Here is a 16,055-nt window from a genome sequence, read left to right on the forward strand (position 1 = left end):
AGATGCTAAATATTTTTTTGGTCCATTCTCTTTCTCAATTGGCATCATTCCTACACACATAAAAATTACAGACAACTTAAGGTCTGAGTGCAAACAATAACTGCACAGCTGCATGTGGAAATCCACATATGGACAGAGCCATCATTTGCACTGTGGTCCAGAAAGGAGAGAGCCACGCAATTCATTCTTATGCAGCAAATAGTTGTTATTGTCGTTGCTGTTGTTTCCCCTCCCATTAAAGCTATTATAGGATCCTGACAAATACTAAAAGCATTTAGAGCTGAAAGAACGCTGGGAAAATTGCCGTAAAAGGATTGACAAATGATGATCTTTCTGTCCGCAAGGTTCTTATTTCCTGTGCAAAATGGACCAAAAGAATAAAGAAAAAGAGACAGAATCATTAATGTAAGAACTTGGTCTTGTTTTCTGACATGAATTCATATTTTCCATTACATTTAGCCAAAAACGTGACTCCGTTTATGACAAGGCTATAGCACTATTGCTGTTTTAGGCTGTCTTAGGTGCCCCCCTTCTCCCCCAACCTTCTTTTCATTCATCTGGGACCATAATTTAGGTTCTATGGGATCTGTGATGACCTAAGGGTTTATAAGAGTGGATCTGAAATTTGACCACCTGTTCATATAATTTCCAGCCACAGGTCCAGTGAGAAGCAATGCTGACCCCAGTGCAGTACTGACTTCAGAAGAAAGGTACACCCACCGACTCACATCCATAGGATTTGTACAACTCCTAATTCATGTAAGTGTTCTATCATTATTCTTGGCATCCTGCTGTTCCTACCTATAAGTCAGAGTCAGGTATTAAAAAAAAAAAAAAAGGAAGAAAAGAGGAAAGCTTTCAGAATGTCACAGAACTCATATTTCAAAGGAGAGTGTGAAACACATTTGTTCTTAAGGAAAAATCACAATATATATATATATGTATATATTGTACAATATACATATATATGTGTGTGTATACACACACACACACATAGATTGTAAAGTGAAATATTTTCCAACTAGGAGGATGAAACCTAACTGAAAAGGAGGATTTTCTGTATTATCTATGTACCAGAAGGGCTAGAAGAGTGTGCACAAAGTGTGTCCCCTGGACCATCAGCAACACTGCTTTCTGAGAACTTGTTAGGAACACAAATTGGGGGACCTGCCCCAGATGTACTGAATTAGAAATTTGGGTTGTGGCCCAACAATGTGTCTTAACAAGCCCTCTGGAGGACTCTGACAGCCAGTGAAGTTTGAGAATCTTTGTTCTACAGAATATACTTTTCTTAGCTTGTTCTCTTCAATCTATCTTTGCAGCTGGTCATAATCTTTGAAACATGAGCCGGGCACTCCGTTGTGTTTGTTTGCATACTATATCACACACCACAACACATGACACTGATTTGTTTTCACATCCTCCTACTAGATTGTAAGCTCCTTGAAGCCAGAGGCTTTATCTGATTCACTTCTTTATTCTCAGTGCCCACCTAAGGGAACTGGATCAAAGCAGGTGCTTAGGAAATTAATTATACGATAAAATGTCTAGATAAGCCCCATGGATGAGAAAGAAACATTTAGAGGTATAGAAATCCATTGAAGTTCTTAGTTCTAGCTTAGGAAGACCCATACCTACATAAAAATGACTTCTCTTAAAAAAAGAAAGAAAAAGAAAAAAATAGTCAAGGGAACAGTTTTAAGCAACTTCTAATGGGTTCACTGTTTATTCTCTTGGGAAAAGCAAGAAATAATTGAACACACCTCACACTAATAGCCTCTTATAAAGCGTGTTGACAATCCAGTTGGTCTGAATATTCCTATGAGGGTTTCACATTCAGACAGGACCCATCTGCCCATTTGATGACAGAAATTCTCAAATTGAAAATAATCTGAATACAGGCTATAATAAAACCACAAATGCCAGTTTCAGCCCAATGGGTTAAGGATGTCAAACCCTTTAGAATTTCTGTCCCTCAATATGTAGGATAGAGGGCCATTCTTGGAAAGAGGAGATATCCTAAAACCATTCTAATTGCCTCTCCACGAGGAATTCAAAGACCTAGATGTGGAGTCCCTAGCTCTTTGGAGATTTGAGTGACACTATAGAGATGTCTTATTTAGCTTTTCTTTTCTTTTTTTTTTTTTTTTAAGATTTTGTTTATTTATTCATGGAAAACACAGAGAGAGAGGCAGAGACACAGGCAGAGGGAGAAGCAGGGGAGCAAGGAGCCTGATGCGGGACTCAATTCCAGGACCCCAGGATCACAACCTGAGCCAAAGGCAGACACTCAGCCACTGAGCCACCCGGGTGCCCCTAGCCTTTATTTTCTATCATGGGCTTCATCATGGCATTACATCTAAGCTGGGGAAGGTCTACTTGATGCAAACTTTCTATATGTGCCTTTGTGTGGCTCTGACATCAGATCACTTGGTTTGAAACTGGGCCCTAATACTTTCTGGTTTCTTTAGCCTTTCTAAGCCTTGGTTTCCTCATTATAAAATGGGAACAGTCATAACACCTGAGGATTAAGTAAAAGAAAAATACACACATGCATATATATGTGTTTGTATATATACATGTATATACATTATGTGTATATATGTATATAAACACAGTATACATTTATACATACATACAATTTATAGATACTATATATACAATGTATTAGAAAATATATATACAATATACATTTATATATATACATATATATGTGTGTGTGTGTGTGTGTGTGTGTGTGTGTATATATATATATATATATATATATATATAGCCAGGTGTCTGACATATAAAAAGGGCTCAGTATTACTGGTATAGTTAACTAATATTATATGCTATCAGGGCTTCTTAAACTAGAATCTATATGCCTGTAGAGAATCATGAAATGGACAAAAGAATTCCATAAGCTCCCTGAAATAATCTGCAAAATGTTTCACGTTTGTATATATTCATTTTCTCTGGGCATACAGCCCAAAACTTTAATCAGATTCTCAATGTGGCCCATGGCTCATAGGTGGAAAACAACCATGGTGTTGAGGATTTTAGTAGTTAGAGTGTGTCCTCAACAAGCTGGCAAACCAGGAAAATGAGGCAGTTTCTCTAAGGCTGGTGTCTCACTCTGGGCATGATGTGTAGCTCTGGGATCTCCATTTTTAATTCCACACAATGTGTATTTGTTTATTTTCCTCCTTCCATATCATAACAGGAAATAGCATTTCAAATGCATTCCACCACGAGGATATTCAGACAGTTAATTTTCGCCTCGAACACCCCCAAGATTTAAGAAAACACGAGAGCTTCCATCTACTGCTCCCAACCTGCCAAGCACAATGTTCTTAGTAGCAGCAAAAGCCAGTCTGAAAGAGCTTCTCTGTTTTTGATTAGTTTCTCTTGATGCTATCAGCCTGGGTGATTGTATGAGCAAGCCACAGAGGCAGAAATGACACTGGACCATGTGCCAAGAGCACTAGGGTTTGCTCTTGAACATCATCCTAACCAGCTCCCTACTTTGACCAAGTGGCTTCTCCTCCAAGGTTTTCTGATTCTTTACCTGTCATATATAAATTTCACTGGATCATCATTCCTCAATCTTTTATGTACCAAGGCCCAGATTTAATATAGAAATGATTATGCTGGGATGTCATTTTTTAAATCAATTGATTTAAAAATAATCACAAAAAGAGTTATTCCTTTCTTTCTGAAAATGTGAAAAAAAATTTTCATCTGTCTATATGGATAGACAGATGAAAAATATTGCTCATTCTGGCTACAAATAGCCAATGGTGAACATCTGAGTTCAAGGACCCATTAAGCAAGTATTTTTTCAGTATTCATTAAATGTCAGTTACTTTAATATAGCATCAAACAAAAATAGTTGCTGCCTTCATGGACATGATAGTAGTGCCAGAGAAGGGAACTGGCTACTAAAAATACATAAATATATATATAATTGTTTTAAATTGTGCTAAGGTACACTGCAAAGGGTTATCTGGATCATGAAAGAGAAAAAAAGGGTTGGGGATGATTTTAAATAAAGGTGTCAAGGTCAGCAACCGAATTGAGATCTGAGGGATGACGGTAGCTGACCCTCCAAAGAGGCAGCACTTTGGGGTGAAGAGAAGACCTCGGGTCAGCAGGGCCCAGGGCAAGGCACTTAACCTCTCTCTGACTCATTTCTCCATCTGTAAAATGGGAATGATATGGGACATAGTCAATTAGGCTGTTACAAGGATTAAATTAGCTAGTAGTTACAATTTGTTTAAGACAAAACCTGGCAATGTACCAATGGATTGCTCAAAATAAATACCATGAAGAGAGAGGTAAAAGCATATGCCAGGGCCCTGAGGTAGACAAGAGCTGGGTACCTCTGAGAAACTACAAGGAGGGTAAGGCTTTTGGGTGGAACATGAGTGAGAAGGTGGTGGAAACTGAAGCTGGAGAAGGTGAGAAGGGGAAAGTTAAATCCCAAGTTCAATGGGAGGAGAGTGGAGAGTTTTGCCTTGTCCCCAGAGGACCCCTGAAGTTCATTCTCCAAAGTCAGAAAATTATTGTCTCTGACTTGCTTTTTGTATAGCAGATGATTCTATAATATAACCTCTCAAAGGGAACATTTCTTTAGGTAACCCGTTTTAAATAAAGAACCCCTGTTTCATTCATGCTCATTAAACTACTTTCCCCCCACCTAGATCCCTGCAATAATAAATATAATTTAATGACTTTGGTTCCTTGAGCTGCAGGTGTTGGAATATTGTATTTATTAACATATTTTAAGCCCTTTAAAAAGACTGCATTAATTCCTATGATAATTTAGCACCAGTAATAACATTCTCTGTTCTGAATAGATGTTAATCACCACAAAATGACTGATTTGCCCGTGTACGAGCTAAGCCATGCTCTAACTAGTAGCTAGGAACTTTAAAATTCAACATTGTTACTGAAACTGTTGATTAAAGTTTAGTTGCAATAATTGTTGAGGACTCAAACCAAGACTGAACAATTGGATTCTCTGCCACGGAAGATGAATGAGATATTTCTGAGTGTTTGTGTTTCCTGTAACACTGTATGTACTTGGAAGACAAAATTCAGCTGATTCCAGTTACTCTGAACCACCTCGGGTTTGTTGGCACTTTGGTTAAAATAGCAGCAGAGAGGACATTACTTCAGAGAATCATATCTAACCCCAAAGCCAGCCTGGAGGGAGGCAGCAAGACTGCCCCCTTCTGTCTTGAAGATGGAAGAGGAGGGTCAGTAATTGTGTGCCAATTTTCCACCATCAGGGTGAGGCCAGAGTCCCAGTACCCTACCAACTTAAACTGAAATGATTTTGGAAGCAGAGGGAAAAGCTCGATCATGAAATCTGGCCCAGTGAAATGAAATGATAAAATTGAGTACAAAGGAAAGAACAATCGCAAATGTCAGGTTCTGAGATAAGGGCCCTCAGATGAATTATTTAATTACGTAACGACCCTGTCAGTAATTGTGGAGGCATCACAATCACCCCTCATTTAACTGCTCAGAGAACTTACTAACTTGCTCAAAGTCACACAGCCGGTAAGTGGCAGGGCACTGGAGTCTAAACTCTTACCTTTTGGCCACATTGCCTGGATAATTGATCCATCAGTCATGCAAGTCAATCATTCGGATAGAAAGGACATTGAATAGCATAACGAAGTACTACAGCTTTATACACTAGAAAAACTCTTACTTAAAACAAAAATCTAACAACTTTTCCCTTCTGGCTTGGAGATTGTTGATAGGGAGGAGTATTATTTGCATCTGTAAGGAAATTAATCTCTCTACGATTGTCTTCCCTCAAGACAGAGGGAAAGGCCGAGCACAGAACAGACTGGCTTCTGTCCACCGTGTACTGATAAAGGCACGGGTGCTGGGGGCAGGAGTGGAGAGTGCCAAGCTGCTCTGTGTAATATGATGGGACAAACACTTGAATTTCTGGCCATTTAGGGAGACAGGGAGAGATCCAAGGAAGAACTTGGCAGGAAGCTGGAGCCCCAAGCGAATAGATCTTTACTGACTTTTTGCTTCCTTCAACAGCAGAGACTGTGTAAGAAGTAAGGGGCCATCAGATATTTCATTGCAAGTTCTTTTAACCGCTGGCATATGAAGCTCTTCCTTTTTCTCAAATTTTCAGTGAAGTCTGCCCGGCACAGAAGTTTTGGGTAGATGATTTTGTTTGCTGGTTTGTGATTTGTTGTCTGCACATGAGAAGGGAAAGGGGCCGAGTTCCACCACTCGATCAGCCTGAAGCGGAGAGAAAGGAGCAGCACAGGGTTTGACAGGCTCGTGGGCCATCGGAGCTTGGGGCTGTGGGGTGGCCTCAGGGGTAAAGCTGAGCCTCCATGCAGAGGCCCAGGAAACACACAGAAGTCACGGAACAGGTTTCAGCTGATATCCCGGCCACGATTTTTTTGTTGTTGTTACTCATCATTGACATTGTTCCCATAGAGTTGAGAAATACTAGCATCCACTCTTCAGAGCGATAAATGAGGGCAGTGAGAGCTCAGTCACCTCAGCAAATGGTTAGTACCAGCACGCTTACTCGCCAGGGCTAAGCGGCCTTGGCCTGTCCCAGGTTTCTCCGTGCCAGCCCGCCGCTAAGGCACCCGGAGCGCTGACAGCTGCGGGCCAGCCCGTGGGGAGCAGGTGTGGTCCTGCGCCCGACTCTGCGGGGGGGGAGGGGGGGGCGCCCTGCCCGGCCGGGGCCAGCGGAGGGGCAAGCAGTGGCAGAGCACCCAAGGTCCAGGAGATCACTGCCAGCCTTGTGTGCACCGGCCCAAGTCAGCACTAAGCGGGGGCTGCCTTCTCAAAGATATGCCCGCGGAACCCCCGAGGGCTAAGAGAAGTGGGAACATCTCTGCTGTTGCCATAGGATAGACAGTTAAGTCACTGGTGAGAAAATAAAAAAAATTAAAAACAAGGACCCCCCCCCCCAAACTGTGTGCTACATCGGCCGAGCAGAAAGGTACTCGTTGGCTGTGCAGACGGATGGTGTGTGTCTTCATCTACGGAGTCGGCTTTTTGACCTGCATTTCTGTTTCCACCTCCAGAAGCTTGGGCTATCTGAAGGGACCCAAACATGCTCACCATTATATAAACACACACACACACAGCACCCATATAAATGTAAGTCCAGATGTAAACAAACATCCGTACCTATCCCCGAAGCAGATTTTCAAGTGGAGGCATGGGAAAATTGGAAGACTTGGGGGAAAATGTCTCTCCAAAGACGGTTTATGTTGTGTAAAGGCTCCTTGAAAAAATTTTCAGGTTTAAAGCAAGTTAGCCAGAGGATGAAATCCCTTTACAGGGACCTGCTGTCCATTTGCAAAGGTTGCAAGCTAGCAGCCCCCAGGCTCCATCTGGGACCTTCACATTTAATTGTTTGGTCCACACAGTGGCAGCCAGCATGATGTTTTCTTGAGGTTGAATTAGACATGGAAATTGGAGCTCTCACATAAACTGTGTGCTGCTTTTTTTGTTTTTTGTTTTTTGTTTTTGTTTTTGTTTTTTTGTTTGTTTTGTTTTGTTTTTGATGCCTGGCCCTTGCTGTCTGTACAGTCATGAATTGCCTGGCTGCCTTAGGCTTCCCATAGGATGGTACAGACTGGTGGTATGGAAAGTTGGTCACCATGGGGCTGTGCTAATCATTCTACTATAATCCTTTGGCTTCCTTGTATACTAGCATTACTGGACTTGGCACCTCAAGCCAACCATTTTCTGTGTTCAGAAGGTTCTGCCTGCTGTCTTCCGGGGGGAAACTTCCAGGCTTCTCTCTTGACCAAGAGCCTCTACAAAGCCTTTCCTGACCTTCTGTCTGAAGACTAGCCGCCCTTTCCTTGGCACAGTTGGTACCTGCAGCCATGCAAAGACTCTCCTTCCACAGTCACCATAGCACCGAAGACTATGCTTTACACATTTGTGTGAGCACAACTTCTCTATTAGATAGGAACTCCTTTAAGATGGGAATCACATCTCCTTTGGTTTTTCTTTCAAGGCTGGTCAGAGTGCCGAGCACAGAGAGGGGGCTCAGAAGGGGCCTTCTGAAGTTAATATAATTGGTCATCAACCTCTACTACCTCTGAGCCACACACAGGTCAGGATGGTGTTGAGAGAGGGGTCACAGAGACAGCAGTGAGTGTGGCAGGATAGCTGGGTGTACCTCAGGACAGCAGGGACCACACACTGGGGGGAGCTTGGCTCAGACCTCCTCAGCTGGGGGCAGGGGTGAGGAGAAGAACCCAGGGGGCACCATCCCAAGGCAGTTCATGGGAAGTCGGAAGTCCCTGTGATGGGTCTTAGCCTTCCAACCCAGAGGCCCAGAGTGTGGAGGCAGTCCCAGGGAGTGGGTGATGAATAGGAGCCACACATGGAGGGCTTTCCTACTCTCCCTACCCCCACCAAAGGAAATAGGGCTCTCCAGAAGTCTCAGCCACTCTTTTGTACCCCTGCTCTGGAATGCAACCTACAGGAGAGTTAAAAAATATTCAGCTAAATAAAGTATTGGCTGCTACTTAGGATGGAGTTAAAACAATTTTTTTAAAGGTTAAAAAAGCTACTTGCTCTTCAGGTCAGTAACTGTCATAACGATTTTTCTCTTGCCATATGCTCCTCTGAATTGCATTAGTATGACATCTCTCTCTGCAGCATCTGGTCTCAGCCACTTCAAGGGACACAAGGAAGCTACACATTCAAACGGAGTATATAATAACACGGAGAGGTATCTGCACCCCTGCCATCACAAAACAAAAGACTACGCAGTATCTCATACAGCATTGCTGAGATGGTGCTGGAGATAGTTCAAATGAATGGAGGCAGAATTGGGGGAGCTTTTGTTTGCCTGTGTATTATGTGTGTGTGTGTGCGTGTATAAATGCATATGTGTACACCTATACACACATGTTTTATGAATCGGTAATCACCTGCATTGCTCAAACACAAATTCTTGCTTTCTATCAAACAGAGCTAAACATTTTAAACATCAGATGCAAACTAGAGCCCCACCAATCTACAAAATATGGACAGAGAGGTTGGACCTATCTATCTTTCAGCACTTTGAAATACAAAAAGGGAAATTTTCCACCACAAGCCAAAGGCAAAGTAGCACTATCAACCTCCAGCCACATTTTCCAGACTAAGAAAAAAACTGGCAAGTAATGCAGACTTCCTCTCCTCATTGGTAATAATCTTTGTCAAACTGATAGATTTATTTAAAATTTTCCAAGGATCTCACCCCACTTTCTTGAATAGTTATTAAAAAATCCAAAAGGGTTTAATCAAGTTGACTGCCTAACACATGGTTCTGACATCCATTCTTTTCTGGTCCTGAAGATCCTTGTGCCTGTTTTGTCAGAAGCACAAAAAGTAGAAATGCAATTCCATTTGTGCTGATGCTAAATGTTAATAGATTTGCCTAAATGCCTGCTAATAGTCCCCCTAAAATTAGCTAGACTAGTAGTGCATGCCTAATGTGGTGTTGTTTTTGTTGTTTTACTTGCTTTTTTTTGCTTCTCCTGCTTTTATCAGAGGGGAAAAAGATCCCTAGAAAAAAGCATAGGTCCTCAGCTGTGACACATTTCCAGTGTCATATGTGAATTCTGCAGAAAGAACATATATTCTGAAACTATCCCACATTTCTGACATTCTGTCATGAAGGTGACAAATCCTAGTGCTCTAATGTTTCATTAAATTAAACATGAAATGTTTAATGTTTTGTTAAATTAAACATGAAGCCGTGACTTTGCACCCGAGAACCACAGCCTTCTATCAATTCTTCACATTCCTTCAGGTCACTTCTTAGGTTATAAAAACTGAGTTTTGTTTATTAGAAGCATTGCATTTCTCTCTGCAGTTAAAATGCACTTTCCTCTAATGCACTTATAAATAAAGACCAACAAGCAACCAGGTTTTTTTTTGGGGGGGGGCGGGGAGGTGGGACTTAAAGTATTTCTCAACTCAAGCTTATAGAGAACAGCTTGCAGACAACCTGTTAAGTAAATCCCTACAACTTTTTTCAAGTATTTGCAACCATGACTGAGAAGCTTCCAGAGAGCAGACATATTACATATTTCATCCAGTTTCAGGCCCATTTCACAGATGGGCATGCTAGTCCCTGAAGAATGGAAAGATTGCTAGAAAACTGTTGAGCTAGATCTTTCAAACCAAAGACATGTCAATTCCCTTTCCCTTATCCAGGATGGCAGAAACCAAGAGGGAAAACAAGAAAAAAACAATTTTGATGGGGGAAGAAAGCATTTGCGAAAGCAGAGAGGAGGATGTGAGGATGTGGGGCTTTCCTGACTACTGAACACACATTTTAAAGCAGCTGGTAGACAAAATCTGGGCAATGTTGGAAGACGATAGAATGAGGCTGAGATTAAAAAAAAAAAAAAAAAAGAAAGTAAGGAAAAGCTTTTTTTCCCCACCAATTTAACGAGATAGTTATAAGTTTGGGAGTTTTTAGTAATATACCCAGAGGGTCATATCACAGACAAAATTCCAAGTACTATTTTATAAAACACATTTAGATGATACTATTTTCAATGGAGAGAAAAGCCGAAACAACTAAGTAGCAACAGAAGAGGGGGAAAAAAATCCACACATTTCATGATGAAAGTATCTGAGTTTTTTACATTTTTTTCATGATTTAAATGGGCAAATGAGGTGTTCACATGGGGTCCCCTTCTTGTCCAACCAGCAACAGCAGAAAGAACGATCCCTTAAGGGGCGAGCTGTACAGACCCTTCCAGTCCAACCAAATGTGTCATCGGTGCTTTTTCTATGTCAACACATCAACTCCTACCAGCGGCCTGAGCTATAAAGCAGCCCGGATTTGCTAACAGGTCCTGGCTCAGAAAGCGCGCCTGAGAACCCCTCTCCCAGCTAGCCCCCAACCCGTAGGAAGATAATTGATACTTACCATTTTGAAGCTTCATGTCTGTGAGGCAAACTAAATAAATTAAACGGATCCTGCTTTAATCTTCTTTTCTAGACCCCAAATGCCTTAATCAAAAGGAAAAACAAAACAAAACAAAAAAACAAATGTTCCCTGAAGTCCTCTAAACCACCAGAGTATAAGCAAGGAATAGCTGTCTTTTTTTTTTTTTAACTGAGTGCCCAGAACCTGTCCCTTGACATGAACAACTGAGAATTATTTCTAACATCCTTCTACTCCTCCACCCATCTTTCCCTTCACTTCTATTTTGTGCCCCAGAGAAGGCTGGAGGTACACTTTAGATCAAAATCTGGAAGATGCTTCGATTGGAAATTTGGCTTGGCAGACCTCCTGTAAAAATCCCACGTAAAGACACATTTGTTTCCCTCCTGCAAATGAACTGTGGCATTTGTGGTACCTCTGGTTCTCCCCAGTGCATACTTCCCCTTTAAATGAGCTTAAGCGGCAGGACTTCATTTGGGGTTAGCTGTCCCGCAAAGCTCATCTGGCTCTTACCATTAAGGCAAGAGGCTCTAAAAGGCTAGCAAGATGCTTTTAACAATGTTTGAGGGGCCGGTCATATCTTGTTAGCAACAGCTGCACACTTACCGGGCTCTCAGGGCCTTGACAGAGCTGTCCTATTCCTTCTGGGATTGAGAAGGCAAAATGAAATTAACCAATCGTTAGCTGGAGCCAGCCGAGCCGCACTACATTCGCATTCTCCAGAAACCAAGTGAGGCGCCTTCCCCCAAAGTTACTCCTCCATCCGCTTCTCCTGGCATACACAGCCCGCCAAGGCCCTGGCTGCAGTTTCAAAACTGCTACTCAATAAAAAGATTTTAAAGGCTGTGCCGGGAGCCGGGAGCTTCAGATCCCAGTTTGGCTTTTTCTCCATCAGCATTCCTCAGCAAGCCTGCACAAAGCGAGGTACGCTACATTATTTATGTCAGCTCTAGGCTCTGGAAAACACACACTGGCATCCTGATTACTAAGAATCCTCATGGATACAATTAAACCATTCCCACATATATTCACCCCCCCCTTCCCAGATTCAACCTCTTTCAGAGGAAACAGAAGCACTTTGAGGCGTGTCCCAACTCATCTATGGGGAGCCAAGAGAGCACTGAAATATGGCCATGATGGCAAATGAGCCAGGGGGAGAGGACACTTTTCCTAGAGAGGACAGATGACACTCTAGGGAGGCAAGTTCAGAGAACAGTTAGGGGAATGCCCTGCCAGGGGCTGCCCTGGGTCGGGGGCACTGGATTTGGAAGGAGCCAAGTTGAGGCACTACAAAAACAAAACAAAACAAAACAAAACAAAAAAGAACACAACATTTTGATGAATTCATGGAAGATTGATTTAGAATGGGCTGTTAAGGGAAGTAAGGCGCATTTGGCAACATGACTAACCTTCTGAGCTGGATGCAGAGCAATCACGCTCACCCAACAAATGCTCCTTGGTGCCCCATCCAAGTCATAGCACTAGATGGGAAGACCACTGATTTCGCCAAGTAGAGCAATGACTCTGCCCCCAAGTCTCCTCTTCAGCAAAACGAACAATTCTCCAAGTTGCAGTCCACCATTTCCTTTCTTGTCAGTAGCTCGACAACACATTATGAGCTGGGCATATTGGCCACTGGCAGAAAGAACTGTATACCGGCACGGCAAAGGAAGGATGAGGACAGGAACTTCCTCCTCTGTAGGAGTAGTGAGAAGGCTATGCATTTCCCCTGGTGTCTAGCTGGAGAGTCCCTGCTTGGCAGGCAGAGGTGACTTCATTTTGCAAAAGCCCCGGGCATCGCTTAATGAAACCACCTTTGGCAGGACCTCACAGTTAAGTCAGTGTATCTAGGCAAGAAGTCAGCTTGGGCAAAGTCAGTTGTCTCATCCAAGAAAACAAGGAGAAAAGAGCAACCTGCTTCTCTCCAAAGGCTTCCTTTGAATGTGCATCCCTGTGTTTGCCAGGTTTTTTTTTTTTTTTCAAGTGACTGTCATTTCCAGTGGCTTAGTCCATCCCAGTTCAGATACCTTGGATGGAAAATTGGAAAGTATAGTAGAGAACACAGGGTAGATCAGTAGAATAGAGCCCAAAGGGGGCAAACCCGCCCTTTGATGCACACCAGAGCGAAGCAATGGCAAATTTGCTCCAGTGTGTGAAGCAGCAGAATATCCCTCAACAATAAGCAGATGAGAGTTAGCATGATAGAATACACACACACACACACACACACACACACTCACACACCATACAATCCTACAACTACCCAGGCACCCAAAGACCTGATGGATGGAAAAGCAAATACAAGTTGCCCTGTCAAATAATTTCAAGTTGTAGGATTGACTCCGCATACCCACGCTGGGTCATCTGGTCCACCGACCTCTACAGAGGCCTTGGCCATGTGTGGGCACTACTGTGCTCTCAGCTTGAGACGGTTCCTCTCATTCTTGCCGCTAAGGAATCCAACGACACACACTGTCATTTTGCCTGGAAAGGACTCAGAAGCAACTAGCTAGAGTGACAAGAACAGAGATGATTCCTTGGGAGGAAGATCATTCAAGAATATCACTTGTTTCTCTAATAAGCAAGCAATAATCAACTTAGAGGCTGATTGAAGACTAGACGTCTTAGTGAGGGTTGCCTGAGGACTCTCTTGTTACCCTACAGAGCTGCAGTGTGGGAAAGGCTTTCGGTTCTGTCAGTCATTGCTCCCACCGTGGCCTTGGACAAGTTGTGCAGCCTCTCTGAGCCTCAATTTTCTTATCTAGAAGCTATGGAACATGGAACTCATTTCTAGGACTTTGAGGATTCAGTCAGAAATAGAAGGAATTAACTCAGTGCCTGGCACCTTGTGGGCTCCTAATAAACTTTGGTTAAAAGATTATCAATCAAAAGATTATCAATCAAAAGGCACAAAACTTACATTGGTTCACAGATGCCTGAGCCCCAAGCAATCAGATCATCACTAACAATCTGTGTGCAAAACACTGTAGTCATCATTATCAATTACCTTCAATAAACATGTTCACAGTAGTTGCCCCATGACAGAGGTCGATAAAAACTAAAGAGATTATAAAAACAGAGTAATAAGAGGGGATTTCCTTTTTTTAAAAGGGAATTCTAACATTTTAAAAACCAACTGAATACCTTCCTGCTGATTAAACTGTAAACTACACCTATTTCAGCATTCTGATAGCCCAGAGGGCTGCTCTACTTGAGATAGGGGGAAAAAACGTGACCCGAAGTCCATCCTCCAGAACCCTCCATCCACTTAACTACACCCCTCTTCCCCAAGCTATAAGCAACAGAGGTTGAGAGTCTCAATCTAATGGAACACTAGCATCTGAATGAAAAAAACACAAGGAGGACCAGAGAGATTAAGGGACTTGCTTGATTTCATGTTACCCAGCACAGCTCCACTGGAATGCAGAGGTCTGACTACCTCTTCAAACGCTCCTTCAGCCCCACACGAGGCTAAAAGTAAAACCAGTGGAACTCACAAGCCCGTTTCTTTTTCACCATTCAATCCAGTCTCTTTGCTTTAATAATGAGTGTACAGGACCAATACCTCATACCTCACAATGAGCTTAGGTTTTTTGTTTGTTTGTTTGTTTCTTTCTTTCTTTCCAGAAAAGGATTACTTTACATTTTGATTTTAAAGTTTTTCAATAAATAAGGTTCTACAGCTTTTGCTAAGCCACTTGACTATCTCTGAGTTTTGCTAGAAGTTTCTAAATCTTTCAAATGAGAAAACAGCACTTCAAACTTCATAATTTATAAAGGTTGCGTATGTTATTCACATCTTTGAAAAATACAGAATTTTGCCCACATATCTCTTCTCTACTGATAGAGTTAGCAAATAACTACATCTTCCTTCCATATAAATAATCACAAGAGGTCTTGAACATGCAGTTATTTTTAAGTACAAATCACTTCTTACTGCTTACATGAACAAGGGCTACCCAAATGATAAATCTTCATAATGAATAGGGTCTACCCACTTCACTGCTGAGAAATACCCACATACATTGTGACTATATCTGATGAGCAGCTGGACTGCATGGACATCAAGATCCTTTCTCAGAGTTTCAAACAACGCCATCTTTTGCTTTTTGTCAAACCACCTGAACAAAAATGCAGCGTGTTGCATCATTTGCTGAAGCTATTTCTCCAGTTGAAACATGAATTATGAGTCCTTCTGAAACACATCAGCCAAATCAAGTTCTAACATGGCCTGGCTTTATTCACTGCACAGATCACCACAGCTAATCGCTTTCTGATGCAAGTCATGCTTTTGCTTCATTAAGTTAACATTTCTCTTATTTTTCCCTCCATGGTATGTACTCAATTAGCCAGCGTTGAGTTGAACATTTCCTCTCGTACCAGGTATACTTCATCTGAGGGTAACTCTGACTTTGTCAGGCCCTTTCCTTTGTACTTTTATAATATGTGGGGTTAGAATGTTAGTCTTACAACACAGGCTTTCCTCTGTCTCTGCAAATAATATGAAGGCACTCTTGGTGGTCTTTAAATTCTGTTTTTGTACTTTTATCCCCCTGTGGAAGCTCATACTCAATTCCTAATGATGAATATCCCTGAATAGGTACTGTTCAGACTACCTAAGAGGCCTACATGCCTCTTGTTGGCAGAATTGAGAAACTGTTGTTGCTTCTAGAACAATACAAGGAATTGCCTGGGGCACCAACTTCCTGTTTCCATCAGACAGACCAATTGTGTAAGGTTAGCTTCAAATTAGTGGTTTAAGAAGTTAAAGAGAGAAGATTAAAAAAGCGTATAATCCTCATCTGAGTAACTTTCTTAAATGGGGCAAAAGAAAAGCAGTCATCGTATTCTCTGAGGTTACAGTTAAGCTCTTTAGGGAGAGGGCTCATATCGTTTTGCTGTGTATAGAAGTTGATTGAGAAAGTTGGTTGATTCCACAACATTCCGGGTCTATACATGGGCAAGAAGGCAAAGGGCTTCTGGTATAGAGCCCAGGGGGAGAACTAGGATGGGATAGAATGTGGGCCCTGTTCCCTGTGTCCTGCCCTCCTCTCTGCTCTGGAATGAGATATCCTATATAACCTTTCCTGGGATCATTGATGAT

The 16,055-nt window shown here is 42.2% G+C and overlaps 1 protein-coding gene across 49 annotated transcripts in view; it reads right to left on the bottom strand.

The window, feature by feature from the left end:
• The window catches only part of TENM2 (teneurin transmembrane protein 2), a 3,534,961-nt gene that overhangs the window by 411,339 nt on the left and 3,107,567 nt on the right, over nt 1-16,055 (bottom strand). For 4 of the 49 annotated variants that reach the window (XM_072756686.1, XM_072756677.1, XM_072756673.1 and 1 more), the window contains exon 1: nt 11,558-11,948. The exons of 41 other annotated variants lie outside the window; for them this stretch is intronic. Coding sequence is in view for 2 of the 8 variants with exons in the window: in XM_072756668.1 (XP_072612769.1) it covers nt 10,934-10,949 (16 nt within the window). In the remaining 6 variants the exon portion in view is untranslated. Of the gene's footprint in view, nt 1-10,933; nt 11,017-11,557; nt 11,957-16,055 lie in introns of those variants that run through there. 4 more of the 49 variants (XM_072756668.1, XM_072756667.1, XM_072756681.1 and 1 more) reach the window with 3 other exon arrangements.

Source organism: Vulpes vulpes, chromosome 4 (genome assembly GCF_048418805.1).
Source record: "Vulpes vulpes isolate BD-2025 chromosome 4, VulVul3, whole genome shotgun sequence".
In the NCBI taxonomy this organism is placed as follows: Eukaryota; Metazoa; Chordata; class Mammalia; order Carnivora; family Canidae; genus Vulpes; species Vulpes vulpes.